This window comes from Carlito syrichta, unplaced genomic scaffold, assembly GCF_000164805.1.
Source record: "Carlito syrichta isolate Samal-C Ts95f unplaced genomic scaffold, Tarsius_syrichta-2.0.1 Scaffold306482, whole genome shotgun sequence".
In the NCBI taxonomy this organism is placed as follows: Eukaryota; Metazoa; Chordata; class Mammalia; order Primates; family Tarsiidae; genus Carlito; species Carlito syrichta.
In genome coordinates this window covers 230,708-246,150 of record NW_007250578.1, presented here as the reverse complement: position 1 = coordinate 246,150, position 15,443 = coordinate 230,708, and the positions used below count along the sequence as shown (strand labels likewise).

The window sequence follows — 15,443 nt, the reverse complement described above, 5'->3', positions numbered from 1 at the left end:
CCTAGGTGTCTACCTTAAAAATTTTGAAAACACACATTCACAAAAAGACTGGTACTTAAATAATGATTGCACCCTTGTTCAAATTATACAAAGACTTAAAAAAACTCACGTCTATCAATAAAATAATAGACAAATTGTGGTATCTCTACACATAGAATAACGCTCAGCAATTGAAAAAAAAGTCTACAAATAGACAAAATCTCATTAATTAATCTCAAAGACATTATAAATAACCAAAAGCAGGCACAAAAATATTTAATGTATGATTCCATTTACATGAAACAAAGAATAATCAATACTAAGGTATATTGATAGAAATCAGAAGGTGGTGTTTACTGGCTTGAAAGTTTGAATGGAAGGAGACACAAGGCATTTTCTACTGTGATGGAAACATTCTATATCTTGTTTGGGGTGCAGATACAAGGATCTTTAAAACTCAAAACTCATCAACCTGAACTATTAAGGTTAGCCCTCAAAAAACAGTTTTTCTTTTAAGTCAGGTTCTCACTCCATCACCCAGACTGGATTGCAGTGGCAAAATCATGACTTACCACAACCTTGACCTTCTGGGCCGAAGGGATCCATCCTTCTCAGCCTCCTGAGTAGCTGGGACTACAGGTGTGTACCACCATGACTGGCTACTTTTTTTGACATTTTGTAAGGACAAAATCTCACTATGTTGCCCAGGCTGGTCTTGAACTCCTGTGCTCAAGTGATCTTCCCACCATGGCCTCCCTAAGTGCTGGGATTACAGGTGTGAACCACTGTACCTGGCCTCAAAAAATTGATATTTTTTTCTTTTCTTTACTATAAAGATGTGGGGTACAATTCAGGGTAAGGTATACAAACATTGATTATGCAGGTACCCTTGTTGATGAGGTATGCCCCTCCCTCTCCTAGTAGTTTCCCTCAACTGCAAATCCCACCCCCCTCCCCTGACAGTTTCCCACTACTACCAATCGCTTTCTTATAGTATTATAATTGTTCAAGATCCACTTATGAGTGAGAACATATGATTCTCTGTTCTTTGTTTCTGTGATAGATCACTGAGTATGATCAAAAAATTCATTTTAAGAAACAAAAAAATTGCTGCTAGCAAGAAACAAATTATGAATATACTATCTAACTCTACAGATTACAGAAATAAAAAATATAGTAATATCCTTGGCCTAACTGGGAGGCAAAAAAAGGAAAGTGCCTACAACATGATTGTCTAAGTGGACAGCACTTTCATATTTATGTATCATATATATGTATATGTTTCACAGTTTAAAGGAAAAAATATTGAAGTAAGAATGCTATAGTTCACAAATCCTAGGGTTTGTACTAAAGTTGCTTGTCATTTTTTTAGCTGCCTAAAAAATGAACTTCGTTTCTCTGCCTGTGAAATTTCCACCTTCAACTGCAGAAGTTCTAAAGCCAGCTACTTGCTTTCATAGTCTCCATTGCCTTGAGGGTAGGGTACATGAATAGGCTCAATCTGCATCCAGCCTGGATATTGACTTGGGAACTAGTGAGAAAAGCAGTCAGTGGAGAATGCATTCTGGCAGCAACAACAGCAGTCACTTCGAGGATCCAGTACAGCTATAGTGGGGGGTCATCTGGTAGCCAACATCAGCAGCAGGCAATGCCTATGCCAGGAAAATGAGAGGTGCAAACCATTCATTTGGTGTTTGCTGGTAGCAGAAAGAGTATCCTCACCAGTCGAGTTCTGTAGCATAATTTTAGCTTCAAAGCTATGCGCTTTGCTTTATCCTGTCGGCCCATTTTTTAAAAGTCTTTTCTCCAGTGTTCCAAATGACTCTGTGAACTACTCAATATCCTTTCAACAGATTTCTCTTCCATTTAAATCATCCAGAGTTAATTTCTATTGCTGGAAATAAGAACTCTGATGGAAAAATAAAAAATAAATGCACTCTAACACAAAATAACAGAAATCATATCCTGCATAGTTAAAAAGAATTTTACAAACAAGTAGATGTTATTTGATCTTCTTTGTTAAAATAAGTTATTGAAAATAACTTATTTTAACACCCTGAATTCCACCCATGCTTTCAAAGAAAAGTTTTTTTCACAATTAATGTTATGGTTGGAAGGATTTTTAAAAGATCCTCTGAGAAAAAAATCCGACTTCTCCTATAACAATTTACACAATGGGTGGCTGAGATTCTAGAGGAATATTATAAAATTAAGATAATGTAAAGTAGAAACAAATACTCTCATAATTAGCATACAAAGGAGCATGCTATGACTGATATGGTATTCAAGAAATACATTTTGGGAGATGCTGCTGACTTCTACATTATTCTAAAAGCTCGAGGACATACTAAACATTCTATTTTTCCTCATCAATTGTGAATTTGCCAGTCATCAAATGTGTTAAGTCTATGTCTATTCAAAATTTCCATCTACATAAACTCTTAGGAAAATGAGTTTCATAGAGTTAGTGTGTACTATGTAAAATAGAACTTCTATTTTTTTTTTTGGCTTCATTATTCTTATACGACTGGATTTTGTAAACAAGTTTATGTTCTCTGTAATATATCATTTGAAGAAATAATGCATATACTCAGATGAAGTTTTCTATCAGGATTTTTAAAAGTTGATCCTTATCAGTCTAAGCAAAATCTTCATTCTCCATTCCTTTGCTCATAGCATATTAAATATTCTTTAATATGAAAAGTCTTGAAAAGTTGAGTTATGTTGTGTAAATGACATATTGAATTTACCTAAATTGGAATGTGATATGAATTTCATTGTTTCTTATCTTGCTTTGATGATGACATTTAATAGAGACAAAAGACAAGCTTTCACATAAAATAAGACAATAATTTCAGAAAGTGGTAAGTGTAATAAAGGAAATAAACACAATGATTCAGTAGTGATTGGGTTACTTTATAAAGTATGATCCTTTCTGAGAATGTGTTATTTGAGCTGAGAAATATATAAAAGACAGTTATGAAGAGCATCCAAAGAAAATCTAGGCTCTGAAGCAAGAACAAGTTTGATATATGAGATAAATAGAGGAGGCGACTGCTGTGTCTCAAGCAAAATGGGCAAGAGATAAAAATGGTCCTAGATGACGCAGGAGAAACAAGCAAGGACTGGGCCAGGTAAGGTGCTGTAGGTTGTGGTCAGAAGCAAGAATTTTATTCTAAGAACAACTGGGAGTCATTGGAAGGTTATAAAAGAAGAGTAGTGTGTTTTTATTTTTAGAGTTAACTCAAGTCACCATGGGATAAAAACTAATGAAAAGAATGACAAGAAAACAAAAAGGGGAATTAGTTTAGAGATCATCCTTGTTCATGTGAAACATAAATGATGGTTTGAAGTAGGTCAGTGGGACTGAAGACAAAGGTTTGTGTTGCCATGGAAGTCCAGAGAGAAGAGAGTTTTACAAATTTCCAAAGTGAGATTACCAATCAATTATTTCAAAAGCTGCAGAGTTTAAGTAGATGAGGGCAGGGAAAGGAGTATTGGATCTGGCAGTTTGGAAGTTGTTGGTGACCAAAGATAGTCTGGAGGCTGTTGAAGAAAGAATGAGGGTTTCTTGTCAAAATTACCAGATTTTGCCCTCATTTTCTTCTGCTTCCTTCCAGAATCCCATGAAAATGAGAGTAAAGAGATAGGAAAAATTCATAAATCCATAGGAAGAAAGAGTAGGAGGGGTTTAATGACAACACTGTTTAGAAGCCTGGAAAACATATCAATTAGTAGTGAGTTAATCCAAACCCAGCAGTATTCGAGAAAGCAGAGTAGGAATACATTTTTTGTAGCCACAGAAAGGATCACGGATTCTTCTAAAAGTGAGAAAGAGGCTGGGCTCGGTGGCTCAGCCTGTAATCCCGAGCTTTGGGAGGCTGAGGTGAGTGGATTGCCTGAGCTCGCGGGTTCAAGACCCATCTGGGCAACTTGGCGAGACCTCATCTCTACAATAAATCAAAAATTAGCCAGGCGTGGTAGCACACGCCTCTAGTTCCAGCTACTTGGAAGGCTGAGGCGGAAGGATTGCCAGAGCCCAGCAGGTCGAGGCTGCGGTGGGCGGGAGTGGCCACTGCACTCCAGCCTGGGCGACAGAGTGAGACTCCAACTCAAAAAAAAAAAGAAAAGAAAAAAAAGAAAATGCATCTTCAGTCCTCTTCTCCCAATGGCAACCAGGCTCACACTCTCGACAGGTGACTAGAACATTCTTCTCTGGGGATCTAACCAGTCATTTTGTTTCCCCAGCACAATGGCTCCAATTGAGTCACCCTATAGGAAAGACTGCAGCCAATAAGCCCTCCTCACGTTACAGAGCTTTCTAATAAGTATTCAGTGCTCCTCTGCTGGATGCGAACAGACAATAAAGAATCACCAGACGTTTGAGGAAAGCATCTATGATGAAATGTAAAGAGTAAATCTAACAGGAAAAAAAAGAAATTTGGAAAAAATAGACTTTGCAAGTAGATGAAAATTTTCCAAAAAAACTACCATTAATATCTTTATTAATATCATTAAAAATAAAATTTAAAAAATCTAATTGTAAGATAACAGCAACATACAATAATCAGAGAACAAGAATGTGCTCTTGAAAATTACAAATGAGAAAAATGAAAATATTCAGTAGAAGACTTAGAGAAATACATCAAGAATATCTCCTAGAAAATGGAGCTGGCAAAGACGTGGAATATAGGTCAGAAAAGCTGTCCTCCCATATAGATTAGAAAATCAATATATTAAGGGTCTGATAGAATAAGATTTCCAGAAAGACCTGAGAATACAAAGAGATAAAATTAAGAAATATTTTTAAAATATTTCAGAATGTAAAGACATGAGTATTTAAAAACCACAACAAAACATCCAGCAATATAAGACTTACTATAAAATTTCAATACTTGGGCAAACAGAAGATCTACAAGTATTCAGAGGGAAAAAAAAATCACTAACAAAGGGTCAAGAATAAAAAATGCACTGGAGTTTTCAATACTATAATTTAGAAGAAAATGAAGGAAAGCCTTTAAAATACTAAAAAAAAAATTAGCAACCAAGAAATCTATACTCAGCTAATCTACTAATTGTGAGAAAAGAATAAAGGTATTCCAGATATAAATGTTTAAAAAAATATATGCATCCTGAACCCTTCCCTATGTACTCCAAAATGAGGAAGTAAACCAAGAAAGATGGACATAGAATCCACAAGAGACCTGGGGGGGGGGGGGAGGGGGGAGAGAGAGAGAGGGAGAGAGGGAGGAGAGATTGAGATAGATATGGTGACTGTGCCTAGGATTACAACTGTTTGTGTGCAGGTGTGGTGGATGAAAATATTTTGGTTTATTTAGGGTTTGGGGTTTTTCAAGTAAGTTGAAAAATGATGGAGAAACAGACACGTGAATAGAGAGTGAAAACGAATTATTTTAATGATGAAATATCAAAACCATTCTGGACAAGAAGAATATAGCTTAAAGGAGAATGATAGTGAATAAGTAGTAAGATCAATGATTTAGAGGTCTCATAGAGGAAGGAAAAAGTTCTAGGGAGGGAGAACCCGTGTAAATGAACTAGGATAGAAGGTGGTAGTCAGAGAGTTTAAGGTGACCAAGATGTCAGAGAAGAAACGTTTACTAGTGATGAAAAGAGAATGCATGCTTAAGGAAAAGAAACGTGGTATCAAGTACTGAGAACTCAGGATGCTAGAGTCATCAGTATTAATAATGAAGTTGCTCACAAGGGGGACAGAAGTAGAGGAATAAAGACAGAAATCCCCAACAGGAACTCAAGAAAGGGAATGAATTAAGAGATACAATCTATAGATTATTGTTAGTAACATGAAAGAGTAGAGCATCATAAACCCACATGACATAATTTCAAATTAGCTGGGGCATTTTTGAAGAAGAATATACCTATTTCAAATCCTAGCCTTGAAGCACAAGAGGAATGATGGAAAACAAAAACAAAAACAATAGCCTTCACTGGAATAGGAAGATGTATCCTCGGGAGATGTGCAGTTTGTTAAGGCAGGAAAATAAAAAAATTTAAGAGACAAGGTTGTTGAAATACGAGCTATCTGATCAAGAACATGAGTAGTTTGCAGAGTAGAAAGTGATCAGAGGGTGGAGGATTGTTCAATTTAGGGATATACAAAGGTGGAGGAGTTGCCAGAGAACCATAATGACAACAATGGATGGCAGAGGAGCATTGGTTTCTGGTGTTGCCTGAATAAGAGATGTGAAGCCTGGTGGAAATTATTGTGGTAGTCTCAAAGAACCTTAGACATTGGCTCAATGGATAGTCTTTCTATTCAAAACGTGGTACCAAAGCCAGCAGCTGTGGCATCACCTGAGAGCTTGTTCAAAATACATAATCGTGAGCTCTACCCCAGGCTTAATGAAACAATCTGCATTTTTTTTTTTTTTTTGAGTTGGACTCCATTCTGTCGCCCAGGCTGGAGTGCACTGGCTCACAGCCACTGTAGCCTCGACCTGCTGGGTTCAGGCGATCCTTCCACTTCAGCTTTCCAAGTTGCTAGAACTACAGGCACATGTCACCACGTCCAGCTAATTTTTTGATTTATTGTAGAGATGAGGTCTCACCAAGCTGCCAAGGCTGGTCTCAAACCTGTGGGCTCAGGCAGTCCTTTCACCTCTGCCTCCCAAAGTGCTGGGATTACAGGTGTGAGCCACCATGCCCAGCCGAATCTGCATTTTAGTAAGGTCCCCAGGTTTGTACAATAAGGTTTAAGAATTCCTCCGGGTATATTTCCAAGAGGGGAATTGCTGGTCATATGGCATTAATTTAATCTTTTACCTCTAAAATAAGGGGTGTCTGCTTTCTCCTCTAGCTCCTGGCAATAGACTCATAAGAAGCTGAGTATGTTAACTCCATCGTGGGACTATTTCTCTCCAAAACGTCACTATTTTATGAGACCTCAGTAATGACCACCTTACTAAACTGTAATCTTCTAGAAGATAGGGATTATTTTGTAATTATTAGTCACTTGTGCCTGGGATAATCCCCAAAACACACAAAAATATTTCATAGATATTGTTGAAGACTAGAAAGCAAGAGTGACTGTGTGCAGGAGGAATCTCTTCCCCAGTGTAATTTGGCTGATGATTTGGAACAGGTAGGCTTGCAGGATTGGAAAGGTAGGGTTGCACTGAGTTGATGATTTAGAAAAAATAGTTAAAACAGAAACCCATAAAGAAGAAAAAATATTGAAAAAATTTTAACTTATAACAAACACACACACAAACCCCTACACTTTCACAAAAATCCTGTTGTGCCAAGGCCTTTTGTTTGTGTATGAGCTGCTTTCTGAGAGTACTGCAACATCTTTCCTACACCAACCACACAAAAAATGCACTCCCTTAAGACACTTATTTTTGCTGTCTCTACAGTGAATTGTGAAGTAATTTAAGTACAGAATCTTCCTAGATTTTTGTTTTCCCTTTTACAATTCTCATCTACACAGAACTTTGCATTTTTTTAATGACTTGATTTCTTTCTAGTCTTTCCTAAGAATTCAACCTTGTTTCCTCAGAAATAGCAGCCCCCTACCTTTTTGCACCTATATTTTGATGGTATACATAGTATTTAATTAAATTGCCCAAGACCAATCTCTGGTAATATAGGGACTTAAAATCCACCATCACTGGTTATAGTAACAGGCAATTTTTTGTATTGCTTTTTTTCTCCTATGGCTAGTTGTGTGGTCCCGTCTCAGTTTTCAGTGAGTTTGCCCATTATGTTGACTCCTACAGGCTCACTAGTGCAGTTTATCAGCCTAGAGTTCTCAGGACTTGGTCCTCTGGATTGAAGGCAACGTGCCAGGTGCTCTGTAGCAACCAGACCATTTGCCACGGTAGCTTCAAATTGAGCAAGGGTTCCACAATTTCACACTTGAGTGCATTCAGGTCTCTCAGGTGGATGACAGCCAGGCTCCATCAATAACCCACTGTTAGCATTGCTCCAAAATTCAGACTTTTAAAAGGCACTCCCTACCCCAAAGGGCCAGTTCTTAATGAAATGATTTGTATGACACTTGAGCAACAATCTGAGCCCCCAAATCAGATTTTAACTCGGTTTTAATAAGAATATCTAGCTAATCTAAGTTGTTTTCAATTGATCATGATATGACAACACATGACCGATACAGGGAGGGCACTCAGGTTGTTTTTTTTTTTTTTAATCAAACGAACTTAAGTTCATTTATAAAATATCTATGAGAGATTGTTTTGTTCTTAGAGATATAATAAGCTCCAAGAGAAAAATTTGCTCGTGGATATTCACATCTAGAGTAACAAAATGAGAAACAGATATTGCACATGTAAATGAGCACTAGTGTATATTTAATAATACATATTAGTATTAGCCACAATAATAGAGATATAGCTTATTAAAGAAATATTAAATATGAATACTGAGCTTCCATCTATAAAACATAACATTATATTGGTACTCACTTCTATTTCAAAATTATGTGTCTTTCTTCTGACCCATGAGACATAGCTCAAAGGCAATGACAAGTCTTACTCTGCCTACCATAACATCTAATACAAACTTAGACACGTTATGCATGCTAGTTGAATTGAAGTAAAAATAGCCATTGCAATCAATTAGAGAATGCAGGCTTTTAATGTAAGATCAAAGTCAAACAATGACGAGATGGGGTCAATAATAAAAAATGTTTTCTTTTGTACAACAGAATCTCTGTCACTTTTAAAATGTGAAACTAGTCAAATTTCACTTCTGGAATAAGAATAAAGGAGACGTATACATAAAATGACCAAAATGAATAAAGTGCTAATCTTCTATACAGCCATCACATTTTTCCAAAAAAATTATACTATAAGATGTTCAAGGAAAGTTATCAAAAATTGGTACAAAATTTTCTTTATATTGTACATAGAATTTTTGCCATTCCCTATTTTGTGTGCTTTAAGAAATATCTGATCGCTCTATAAACAATAGGTGCTTAGAAATTCAGTATACAAAATTCATGTTTCCCCACCTATTATCAATTATAGATTTGTACCCAAAAGAGGAAAATAAAACTTAATCAAATGACTATAGTAGTGTTGAGGATTTTTTTTATTGTGTTTCCCACATAGATAAAAATAAGGCTTTTTGATGAAAAAAACCAATTACAAAGACAAAAATCCATTACAAGTATAATTGAATCAGTAACAAATAAAATTTAGCTTTAAATGAGTCAAGTATTCTGCATTGAAATTTAGTACCACAAACATTCAAGACTAGTGAATTTTGGTAAGAATAAAAGACTCACACATAAAAAGGAAAAGGACATCTTTTCAGCAGATAGTCATTTATAAAGTTTTTTTTTTTTAACAAAGTGCTTCAGGAAAACACACAATATAGTTACTTAAGAAAAGTCATTTAAAGAGGACTTAAATGCTTCAATTGGAGTGGGCTTCAGACTAAAAAATATTTTTAAATTTGCCAAGAAATTTAAGTGTTAAAAATATTCCTCTCCTTATTCATTTTCATGTTTAAAGAGACGTTAGACAAGTAAACAAAAGGCAAAAAAAAGTTTACCTGCATTTTAAAATAATAAATTCCAGATCTATAAAAACTTCTTGGTTTGTACACAAAGGTCAACGTTTGACCTTCATTGATCCATTGCTATGTAGTTAAAAAAAATACAGTATCAAATCTTTTTTCTTCCCCCTCAAAAAACTAGGGGAAATACTTTAAATTGTGTGTGAATGTAGCTATGTATATCCTTAAAAGTACAAAACACACAACTGTCACTTTACTTAGAAAATTATTTTTATCATAATGTAAACATCTCTTTCCCTATATCTGGACATTTTGAAATAGTCTTTGGTATTACTAGTTATTGTGCTTTGAAACAGAAACGTACAGGATTTCCGTAGCAGTGCTACATAGACATTTTAAGATATAAATAAGAAAAATGCACTTGGAATAAGTTATATTTAGCTGCTTTTGCATAATTCTCAAAAACTACAGTGTATGCCTAGTCACAGTTTTATGAGAAAGAATATCTCATTTTCAACTCCTTAATTTTAAGGAACACTTAATCATTTTGGCTAAATATCCATTTGTGGAGTGAATCTGATGGATTGCATGGCACTAAGTTTGGATGCTCTCCATTTGCTGAAAGGCACATTTTAAAGAGTGGATTATATAGCAGTTGATCCTAGAATAAAAGGAAACACAACACACATTAAGTTTCAAGACTCACAGTAAACTGAAAAATATGAAAATAACTTTATTGAAGCTAAAGGGATACTCATAAACCAAATGTACACCATTATTGAATTTAAATCTTTCCAAGATCAACTATGTCTGATATAATCTTATAGGTTTCAAGTGTAAGAATAACTGTCTATGCCACTACTGTTCAGTTAACAAGGTATTACATAAATGAAGAGAGGTATGCAGAGCAAGGTCTGAATCATGTTTTCAAACAGGAAGCATTTCCTTAACATGATCACAAGTGACAAACTCTTAAAAAATAATAAATCATAAAAGTCAATGTTTTGTTTTCTAATACTGCACAAAACAATTTTCAGGCAAGAATTGCCGTGATACAGCTAAGTCTTAAAACGTGTTTAAAAACAGAAGAGACCTGTCATGCGTTCTCTCAATTCTAGATGAATGAAAAAGATCTTAAAAAGTCGAAAAAAATTAATCACATTGAGGAAAAAATTAATTTGAATTAATGTTATTCTTCTTCCCAAAAAAGTGACTGTTGCAAGAAACATTGTAAGAAATCCTAAAAAGTAAAAAATGAGCAACTATTATTAAGAATTCATTGAAGTGTTGATCTGCATAAACCATGTTTCAACAAAGTAACTTTATAATTATTTTGTTCTTATGGGTACTTAATTCATAGATCTATTCTCTTATCATATGTGATGAAACAAATAATATCAAAGTTAATTAAGGGAGAGAAATTCTGACAAATAATATTAATGTACCATTTTCCACTCACTTTCCCAGCTAAGTAGTTAGGGCTAAACAAAATGATTAAATAAAGGGGTGAATTAACTGCACTAAGGTACCTTCTGGATCTCCCATATCTGTTCTCCAGTGACTACTGTCTTATGACCTTTGTAGGTACATGCCTTCAGCTGAACGGGACCTTCAGCAGCATGAAGACATAATTCCTTCTGGATGTTGTGCCGGATTTCACGTTGAGCAGAGTATTCAAAGTACTATGGAAGGAAGAGTGCTGTTATTGATAAGAGCACCCTATATGCTCAGCTGCAAAATAAAATAACTAAATCAACAACTCACTGAATAGTGACGTCATTGCTACCTCAACAAAATAATACCAAAAAAAATTTGTTATCAGAAACATGAACTAAATTTTTATAATAGAAGATACTATAACCTTCCTTCAGCCTCTCATCAATGGTGGTCACTTAACTGAGAAGGTATTGTCTTCCTCCCTATTCTAGAAACTGGAAGTTATCAGGGAAAAATGGGACTAGCACAGGCGCTCCACAGGGCCTGAAAAGTTATAAAAAACACACTAATTGCCTCTTCCCTTCTCCCACAAGTGTTTTTGCTCTCTTCTTCATCTCAGTTAAAGACATATTCATTGAACTAGGTACTTCAGGGTGCCGACCAGGCCTCATTTTCTCACCTGCAAATGAGAAATATAATAGCTCCTTCCCCACAGGGTTATGAAGATAAATGGGTTAACACAATTAAAACACTTAGCACATGGTAGGCTCTCATATATTTTAGTTATTGTTAATATTATTGATGCTTCTGTCTGCCCCACAGATCCAACTATAAGATTTTCATTGTACTAAGTTTTCCTTTCAGATGTTACCATCCCACTCAATCTCATTTCCATATCCTCACTTTTCTAACTCAGACCCTCAGGATTTCTACTGCATCACTTCCAGTTACCTTTAATTTATACTCAATCCAATTCAACCTGCTACCAGTTAGTCTAGCATTGGTCTGATCCCCTACTGCCCTTGCTTAAGTGAATCACTGCTGCTGCAGGTGAAGTTCTCACTCCTTAACTGGTGTATGAAATCTTCCACTTTCAATCATATGCCACCATTACCCCAATTATATACTATGCATCTTTCGCACAACTGTATCAATGCAGAACATGTATATCTACAACTCTAAGACTTTGCTTTACCGTTTGGGCTCTGCCCAGAATAACCTTTTGACCTTTTTCTGCTTGGCTAACTCCTTTTCATCCTTCAAGAGCCAACTCAAACATTGCCTTCCTTCCTTGGCTTTCCCTGAATTTGTCTCACTACACAAAATTACACCCTTTTCAAGGTTCCCTTAGTACACCAGAGGTAACTTTTATATTCTATTAGAATTGTGTGTTTAGTTAACTGGCTTCCCCATAGGCCAAAGTCAGTCAGTGTATCTAGTAATAACACCCATTACAAATCAAATATTTCATCATGTTGACATTCTAAAGATAAAATAAGTTAACATAATTGATTTTCAATAATGAAATAATAAGTAGTAGCACTAATATTTATTAAGTCCTCATTACGTGCTAGGCAGGCACTGTGTTAAATCCTTTATGTATATTACAGTAGGCACTCCTCAAACATTGCTGAATTAAACAAAGCCACATAGCTTGAGTTCCTCTAGTCTTAAGTCTCAAGTTTAATTTATCTCCTCCCACAAGTAAAACATCAGTCACTTTTATAACTGGTAGTTCTTCAGATGGAAATACTGGAAGAAAATGAACTTAGATGATGAAAACAGCATTCTAGCTATACTTATCTAAGAAACATAAACCATAAGATCTCAAAAATAGTAACAAAGGTTGTCTAGTATTTTACCTCATTATTGTTAAAAAGTCATTAAAATGAGAATTGTAAAAAATGATACCTCTCTCTGTCATAAATTAAAAAATAAAAAAAATTAAGAATACTTTGATAACAAAAAAGAGCAGGCAAATTAGATAGCTGAGAATATTGGTGAGTCATGAAACTTAGAACCAGAAGAGAAACTGAATGAAGCAAAGCAATAAGTGTCAGGAAGTTACAATGCACTAATATATAAGCCAATTTAGTAACAAAACCAAAATATTTTTACTTGACTTACATAAGTACTGTTACAAAGGAGTTATATGCTATAAAAAACATTATCTGACAAAAATCAGTAAAAGGGAACATGAAACAATGATCAAGGTATAGGATATCTCAAAATTTTAGCACTCAAGGAACTAACATTTGCAAAGTAGTTTAAGTGAATGCTTGATTTAAAATAAAATATAAAGGAAATAAACTAAAATTAAATCAATAGCTGTGTTAGGGTAACAGGAGCCAGAGTCACTTTCTTAAAATATAAGCCAGACAATTATTACCCTCCTGCCAAGTTCCTTAATGGGGCCGAAAGCCTTCCATGACCCTGTTGCTTACCAATGTTTCTGACCTCATTTCCTATCCGTCTCTGCTGGACAACTCTGCTCTAGTCACACTGGCTTTCTGCTTTCTCCATGTATCTGCCACTTGGCTTCTGCCCTTGCAAATCCCTCCTCCAAAACGCTCTTCTTCTCCTGGAACATAGTTCTTCTGCCAACTCATTCAGGCCTCTATGCCAAGGTCACTTTCCCAGAAAGGTTTTCCCTCACTTCTGAAAATGACCATACCACCCAGAAACACATGATCCTCTCACCTGCTTTTTTCTTTATATCAAAATTACATATTTATTTTTTGTTTTCCTGTGGAAAAAATGTTCCTGTGAAACATAAACTCCACAAGGTCAGGGACCTGGTCTTTTTTCCCCTCCTGTAATAGTGCAAGTTACATTATAGGTTCTAAACAGATATTTGTTGAAAGAACATGTGAATTATTTTCTCCAGACCCAAAATTCTGAAAGACAGCTGTATTCTACTTGTATTTAAAATTTTAAAATATTTTTGATACAGAACTATAAAAACACCTTTATGGCAATGACAACAGAAAAGTGGGCAAAAGAATGCAAAAATATTTCCAACTTTTAAGATAGAATAAATGTAATGCATGAGAGAAATTATAAGTATTTACACTGAGTGATTTTTACAAATGGGGAAATATTTTCCTTTGCTCAAAACCTTGCAGGGATCAATGCTATTTCCAAATAATGCACTTTTCTTCCAAAATATGGAGGGAAAAGAAACTTTTAAAAAGATGTGTATATATTTATATACATACACATGCATGTGCACACAGACAAGAACAAATGAGAGTAATATATGTACACAGATATCGGTAGAGATGTATATGTGTCTATATGAGTCTATGTATATCTCCATTCCAATTCAGAATTATACCTTAACCATCAAGCAATAGGTCTAGTTCACCAGTTTTAGCTTCTGAGCATCTGCATCTGCCCTCAGTAGACTGATTGGCTTGGGTGAATAAGGATTTGAAGAGATTAAGTGGAGCCTAAAGAGAAGAGTAGGAAGAAATATAGAGGAGGATGAATGAGGAGATAAACTGACCCATTCTTCCTGAAATTGACATCTCCAGGTCTCACTTTCTCAGAACAGAATATCATAAGTATAAAAATCCCCCACACATATCTTGGACTCTACACCAAAATACCTGCAATTCCCAGAAAAGATACACACAGGCTCTTTTCCTTGGGGCACCTTCCTTCACTCTCTCATTCTGTTCTTGTTCCTACCAGCTATCTCACTAGCTCTTACTATCCTTTAAAAAAAGTGTCTTCGAATGTCATATTTTCCAGGACTCCCAGTCTAACTCACATGACCTATTCTCTACCCTCAGAGCACTCTGAATGCTTTATCCCAGACTTTATTATACCAATGGAAACTGCTGGCTTTAAAACATAGATTTCCCAAAGGAGTTAGAATCTAAATCACTTGAATCCATCAGAGTACCTGACACACAGGGGTCACTCAGTGAATTTGTTGAATGAAAAAATGAGAGAAACAGGGTCTGATCTTTCTAGAAACTAATTTGAAAAAGGTAAGGAAAGGAAGCTAAAAGATGGAAACTTAGTGTTTAATCTGTTTTCTACTCATAGTAGAATAAATGATAACATTTGACATTTGAGTCTTAATTGATAAAACAGTCAAAAAGTGGTAACAAGCAGGGATGTCATCAATCGAAGAGAATCAAGAACATACCTCTTTTAGGGGAGGAAGGGGAGCATAATGAAAAAAAATATTAGGGCCCACCATAATACATTATAATAATGCTATTTTGATATTGCCACAATATAATTTGCTATTAAATCCAGTTAAATATGGCCTTTATGTATAATCTTGTAAAATCTCCATGCCAATAGTCACACAAACATCAAAGCATCAAAGATCTGTATAGATCATCCTTTCTTTAAAAAATTTCAAATGGCATTCTATTATTTTCTCATTTTCTTTTTCTTTCTTTCTTTCTTTTTTTTTTTTGAGTTGGAGTTTCACTCCGTCGCCCAGACTGGAGTGCAGTGGCCGCTCCCGGCCACTGCAGCCTTGACCC

The 15,443-nt window shown here is 35.4% G+C and overlaps 1 protein-coding gene across 1 annotated transcript in view; it reads right to left on the bottom strand.

The window, feature by feature from the left end:
* Positions 1-9,042: 9,042 nt before the first annotated feature.
* Positions 9,043-15,443, bottom strand: part of GALNT3 (polypeptide N-acetylgalactosaminyltransferase 3) — a 22,761-nt gene continuing 16,360 nt past the window's right edge. The window contains exons 9-10 of the mRNA XM_008063029.2: positions 11,028-11,180; positions 9,043-10,159 (exon numbers count right to left, since the gene is read on the bottom strand). Of these exons, the coding sequence (XP_008061220.1) occupies positions 10,037-10,159; positions 11,028-11,180 (276 nt within the window). The 3' untranslated portion in view covers positions 9,043-10,036. The remainder of the gene's footprint in view (positions 10,160-11,027; positions 11,181-15,443) is intronic.